Source organism: Fukomys damarensis, unplaced genomic scaffold, assembly GCF_012274545.1.
Source record: "Fukomys damarensis isolate Sample0158 unplaced genomic scaffold, DMR_v1.0_HiC HiC_scaffold_17, whole genome shotgun sequence".
NCBI classification, from domain to species: domain Eukaryota; kingdom Metazoa; phylum Chordata; class Mammalia; order Rodentia; family Bathyergidae; genus Fukomys; species Fukomys damarensis.
Window position 1 is genome coordinate 35,326,786 of NW_022900929.1, and position 6,254 is coordinate 35,333,039.

Consider the following 6,254-nt stretch of genomic DNA (forward strand, 5'->3'; position numbering starts at 1 on the left):
TAAAAAAAAAAAAAAAAAAAAAAAGGTTACTTAGAACTTTCTATATACCAAGCACCAGGCCAAGAGCTCAGTCTAGCATTATCTCAACGAATCTTCAAAATAACCTTAAAGGGCAACCCATTTAAGTTATATTTTTCTTTTTAAGTTTTCTCCAAAGTATATGCTTGCTCTAAAGAAGCCACGCAGCCAGAGGGTGGTGCACACCTGTAACCCCAGCACTAGGAAGGCTGAGGCAGGAGGACCACTGTGAGTTCTGAGCCAGCCTGAGTTATATAGTGAATTTAAGGCCAACCTGAACTGCCTAGCTAGACCCTGTCTCAAAAAAAAGTTATGATATTCTTCTCAAAACCATTATTTCCAACTGAGAAAGCTGATGCCAACATCTTTTGTCATGTTCATAAAATTTGCTGCTAATATTACAAAAATGCCCTTATACTGATATATGTGGATTAACTTATAATTTGCTTTTGTCAATTAACAGTATTTCATGAATATTCCTTCGGCCAACAGATATAGCTCCAACTCATTGTTTTAATAAGTATACAACATTACATTGTATGGCTGAACCATAATTTTATTTTTTGGCTAAACCATAATTTGATCAGTGTGACCTTTTTGAGGGGCATTTGGCTTGGGTTCAGTCTTTCCTATCACATGTAATACTATAATGGATACCCTTGTGTCAGTATCCCTGCATCTGGGTACTTTTTCCTTCTATAGTATATATTCCCTGAGTGGGATAAATGAATCAAAGTTAAGACATTTTTTAATCTGTAAGATTGCTTTTTTAAAAGATGGTGGCAACTTTTTGTATGAGTATACTTTCTTGCATCTTCACTGGCACTGTTTAATAATTTGTAATTTTTGCCAATCTAACAGGTTAAAAAAAGGTGACTTACTATTATCTAATTCATATTTCTCAATTTAAAATACTTTCATTTTTAAAAAAATTTTTTTAGTAGTGGGGATTGAACCCAGAGAACACTGAACTATATCCCTATCATCACCCCCTTTTTTTTTTTTCATTTTTGAAACAGGCTTAGTAAATGGCCCAGAAAGCTTCAAATACACAATTTTCTGGCCTCCACTGGAGATGGGACTACAGATGTGTGTTACACCATGCCTGGTCTATTTATTGGAAATGTAAAGTTTCTCTCTGTGTACTGCTTGTTTATACTCTTTGGCCTCCCTTTTCTACTGCACTGTCTTTTTTCTTATTAATTTGTAATTCCTGGTGGCACAGTCTTGCTATGTGGTTCAGCCCAGCTTTGAATTCACTATGTAGTCCAGGCTGGCCTCCCAACTCATGGAAATTCTCCTGCCTCAGTCTGGGATTACAGGCATGAACCACCACACCTGGCTAGAATTCACTTTTATGAGACAGAGGCCTAGCTGTTTCATACTAGATGGTTTTCTAAACAGATACCTTTATCACATATTAGTTCCACTTATAATGGATGTATTTCAGGGGTCTAGACAGTTTCAGTGCTCTACATGACCAACTTGTGGGCTGGGACTACTCCACAGATGAAGGACCATGTTGAGAGAGAGTAGATGCCTTGCTCAAGGTTCCATAGCTTTGATATGAATCCATGCCTAATTTTTAACTACTACCCTATATTGGTTCTGTTTGGGAAGGGACAGAAAATTTCCTGAGAATTAAAAATCTACCTCTTCAGTTGCCTAGAGTGGAAGGTAAGCTGTTAATCACAAATACCTGTTCACTTCCTCCTCCTAAACCTTTGGGCTCCTACTTACCGGAGGAGGGTATCCTTCCCCAGGGTCAGGCAGAGCTGATTGCAAGACACTACAAGACTGGTGATTCGCTCAGCAGGTGTAAAGTCCATACGCTGCTTTGTGAAGATGGGCACTTCCTTCTCCAGCTGGGCATTCACATAGCCTACAGGGGAAAGGTGAAGAAAAGGTAAGCTACAAAAGGGAAGGAGAGGCAATTTTAAAAACCAAGAAACAGCAGTGTGCACACATGGAATCCCAGGAGGCTGAGGCAGGAGGGTCAATGTGAGTTTGAGGCCAGCCTGAACTGCACAGCAAGACCTGGTCTCAAAAATAAATAAATAAATAAAAAAGGCCGGGGATTTGGCTCAGTGGCACAGTGGTGCAGGTCCTCAGTTGATCCCTGGTACGAAAACAAAAGAAAAAGCAGTGAGAAAGCAGGCAAGCAAGCAAGCAGTGCTACTACTTGCCCACCATATTCCTATGCCAGGGTCTTGGTTAGCAAACAGTTTGGAATCAGTTTGCTGGTCTGCAGGAGTCTTAAGACTCTTCCTACATTGCTGACTTGCAATGCTGTTACAGCATGCTGTACCTACTACCAGTGGTAATGGGGGAAGGGAGTCCAGTCTGGTGGGGAGGTGGCTCAATTTAAGTATTCCAGCTCCATTTTCTCTTCTCTCTGACCATGCAGTCCTGAGACCCAGTGAGTCTTCAAAAGACCTAAAAGGCAGAGGGATCCCTGGGGAGCCATACTTCACCGGTGCAAACATACAACAGCTGCTCTCTCTAAAAAGCTGCTCAAAATATCCCACCACTCTGCCAATTCTGCTCTACTTTCTACAAAATTTCCCCTAAAATCCAGGCGGCCCCCAGCTGTGGCCCAAGCCAAAATGAGACACCGGGTCTCATTTCCATTTTTCCCTGTTCAGTGACAAAATTCCTTTTAGGATCATCTCTCCTTGCCCTAAAACATTCCTCTTCCACCAGGTTTTTTACCTATTTCCTCCCGCCCAACTGAAAGGAAGGGGTCGAAGGGGTCTGGTGGGACTGCATCAAACTATCAGGAGAACCCCGGAGCCTATTTCAGTTACTCCAAGAGCCTAACTGCAGCCCTGCAGCCTAACTTCAGAAAGCACTTCCTAATCTGCGCCCCAGTTCGCTCTTTAGAAAGGACTCTTAACAGCAGGGCCTAGATCAAGAGGCTGCTCCTGGCGCGCTTTCAAACTTTGACCCTCTGCCAGCTGAGGACCAAAAGAACCAAGGGAGCCTAAGAGGCTTGGGTCTGGAATACACATTCTGGGTGTGACTGCCAGCTTGTGGCGCCGCCCTTCCTGGACCTTCCCTGCAGGTACTAGAAGAGCCTTACCCGAGTGGGGGATGGCCACGCTAGGGCAGCCGGGCTGCAAGACGGCCGAGCGGGACAGCGAGTCCTCGTACTCATCCAAGATGGACACCATGGCGCTTCGCCTCTAGGCTGTTAGTCTGGGGCCCGGGGATCACAAGAGGGCTCCCCTCGGCCCAGTCGTCCCGATCGGAAGCTGAGACTCCCCAGCCTCGAGGAAATTCTGGAAACCTGCCGCCGCTTCTCTGGCGCGCCTTATAAAGCGAGAAAATCGCCGAGCCCTCCCCCAAATCGGTCGCCGTCCTGCACCCCACTCCTCCTCCCCAAGAAAACACAGTACCCCTGCAGCCGATCCCGGGTGACCCTAACCTCCCCCTGGCAGCTCAGCTGACTCCCGCCCCATGACGCGCACCTATGACGTAACTTCCGGGCCTGAAAGCCCCGCGTTAGCTGGAGCGGAACCCGGTCTCTAGCCCTTGAGGGCGGGGCGAGGGCTGCGGGGGCGGGGCGGGAGAGTCGGGCCCTACCCAGCGCAAGGCCTCCTGCTACGCCCTACTGCAGTTCCGCGCTTCGACGCTGGAGGCCAGGCGCGGCCCTCTCAGCCCCTTCACTGACCGACCGGCTGTGGATCCCAGGCTTTCAAAACCAAACTACCTAGCTCAGGGTGTCGCCAAGCCTGCGTCAGCTGCCGGAAGATCCTCGTCTCTCCCAGTTGAATCGCTGTCGCGGTCCACCTTCACAAGGCACAAGCAGAGCATTCCCAGCCCCCCCCCAGCCCATTGGCTTCCAGAAAGCGTCAGAACTGTGGGGTCAGATCCTCAGGAAGCTACTCAGCCAAGGACCACGGTGGTCCTTGTGTGGGTGAGGGGAGGGTACAGTGCAGCTGGGGGCGCCGGGCCGCTGTAGCTCACCGCCTCTGCACTAGGCTGGTGGAGCACGGCCATCCTGCCCTGGGTGAATGCCAGGAAAGTGGGGTTTTTATTCATGTGTTTTTAATCTCTTAAAAATCTTTCTTTTTATCGGTACATATATTTGCAGTACATAACTAGGAAAGTGATTGCTGGATGTATGCATAAGGTCATTCATTCGATGACACCCATCCTTTACCACTCTTTGGGGGCATAGCAGGGAACAAAACAAAGGTCCCTACCCTCCTGGAGAGCACTGAGAGATACGGTCACAGCGCTGTGGAAGCATGAAGGAGCAAGGGACAATGCAGGTGGGTGAAGGTGGGAGCCACCAGCCCAAGGCCCTGCCTTGGAAGGGTTCTCTCTTCCACCGGGTTGGCCTGCTTGGTCAGCCTAGATGGACTCTGTGTCCTTCTGGGGTCACAGACTCTCCTGTGTTGAAGCTGCCACCCTTGGCCAGGATCATCACTGCCCTCACTTTTGTTGGTAGCCCTGTCCCCTAGAAACTAAGAGCTTCGCTCTCAGAGGCATCCCGTTTACATGACGATTTGTGTCATGCTGCTTTTGCCGAACTTTCCAGAAGGAGCAAAAGAATGTGACCTTCACCAGCTCTGGGCAGGGCTATCTGGCTGTGAAAGGACATCAGCTACGCAGGGTTGCACTGCCTAGGTCATGTCCGGAAAAACCAAGGTCCCACTTCTCCTGCCCAAACCTGCAGGTGTGATATCACTTTCCAGCAGGAGGCCCCTGGTGGGCAGAGGGAAGTTATCTGCCCTGGGTAATAAACAGGAGGTATCTGCCCCAGAAAAGCAAGGCTCCACCCCAGGTCTCCTGCCATTTGCCCTCAGGCCTGGACTAAGCACTGGGATGCCTCTTCATGGAGTTCATCAGCATCTGAAAGCCAGCGCAGCTCTCAGGGCGTCTCAGCAACACAGAGTAATTCCAGCTTCTGCCTCACTGTCCCCAGTGCTCCTGCATAGGCACCACAGCTCTCTGGGATGTCCCAGGAGGACTCTGCTTGCTATAGACTTGGTACATTCTCCCTGGTAAGCTCATTACAATGGTCCGGCTGCACGGACTCATTCTTCAATCCTTCAGCTGGACTTGGGAGTAGGAACGGGAAAGAACCCTTTTTATCCCTACCCAAACATCAGTCAACTGATGGCTTAGCCTTGGTGGCCTCCTTTACAGAAATATACAGTATGATACCTACCTTGTATGTGTGTGTTGAGGAATAGATGAAGTGATCTAAGTGAAAGCTCACTGCCGAGCATGATGTCCAACGGAGAGCATGTGCTCATTAGTGGCTTGGACCAGACAGTCCCTCTCCTAAGTCCAGCTCCTCTGAGGAGCCTCCCAGGACTCCTCAGAACAGATAAGGCTTTTCATATCGTGGCCACTTGGAGTACTTCAGTATGAAACTGGCATTTTGCATTGGGAGAACAGAAGCTGATGGTCAGAATAAACCAGTAACCCAGACCGTGGGACTAAGGAGCTGCCCCAGGGAACTGACACCTATTGATGCAGAGAGAACCAGTGTGGCAGCAAAGGGAGAGAGAGAGGATTTGTTTATGAGAACAGGTGAATTTGAGCTGAGACATGTACCATCCATCTCCAAGGGTCCAAAGAGAAAGACATTATTATATAGTCCTCATCCAAACCAAGAGCGAACTTTGTGACCCCTGAACATTGTGGTGTTGAGGATTGAATGCTGGGGGAGACAGACAGGCCATAGCAAGGCTGTGCAATGTGTGCAGTGGGTTTGGTTGGGGCGAGATCACCTGATGGATGTGGTCTCCACAGGGGAAGGGGTAGGCTGGGAAGATGGGAAGATGCTCCTGAGGAAGGGCCTCAGGACTTAGTGGCCAGTTCGATGTGTGGGTGAAGGATGAGTTCAGGATGAGGCCTGGGGACACCTGTGGGGGGTGGTGCTGACACCTTTATGAGTGAGGAGGAAAGCGGGGAGGTCACACCACTGAGCTCGGCTGGACAGCTGCCTGTGACACCTGGGAAGCCCCAGGACGGGAATAAACTCTGGCGAGTCAGTCACCAGCTCACTAATGAATATTAACGGCAGGAATGATCTCTCTCATGCTCAGGTTCTACGTTTGTAAAATGAGAAAAAAAACATCTTGATAGCATTGTGCATGCAATAGCATACCATGAAAATCCCTCGGTGCTGAGACAGTTCCTAGAAAATGTGCACTGCAAGTTAACTGTGGGTAGTAACTGCTCACTGAATTCAGACCCGGACCTAGAGGAGTGATTTT

At 48.8% G+C, this 6,254-nt stretch overlaps 1 protein-coding gene across 1 annotated transcript in view; it reads right to left on the reverse strand.

The window, feature by feature from the left end:
• The window catches only part of Vps18 (VPS18 core subunit of CORVET and HOPS complexes), a 9,218-nt gene extending 5,724 nt beyond the window's left edge, over nt 1-3,494 (reverse strand). The window contains exons 1-2 of the mRNA XM_010624707.2: nt 3,101-3,494; nt 1,759-1,900 (exon numbers count right to left, since the gene is read on the reverse strand). Of these exons, the coding sequence (XP_010623009.1) occupies nt 1,759-1,900; nt 3,101-3,191 (233 nt within the window). The 5' untranslated portion in view covers nt 3,192-3,494. The remainder of the gene's footprint in view (nt 1-1,758; nt 1,901-3,100) is intronic.
• Nucleotides 3,495-6,254: the final 2,760 nt, after the last annotated feature.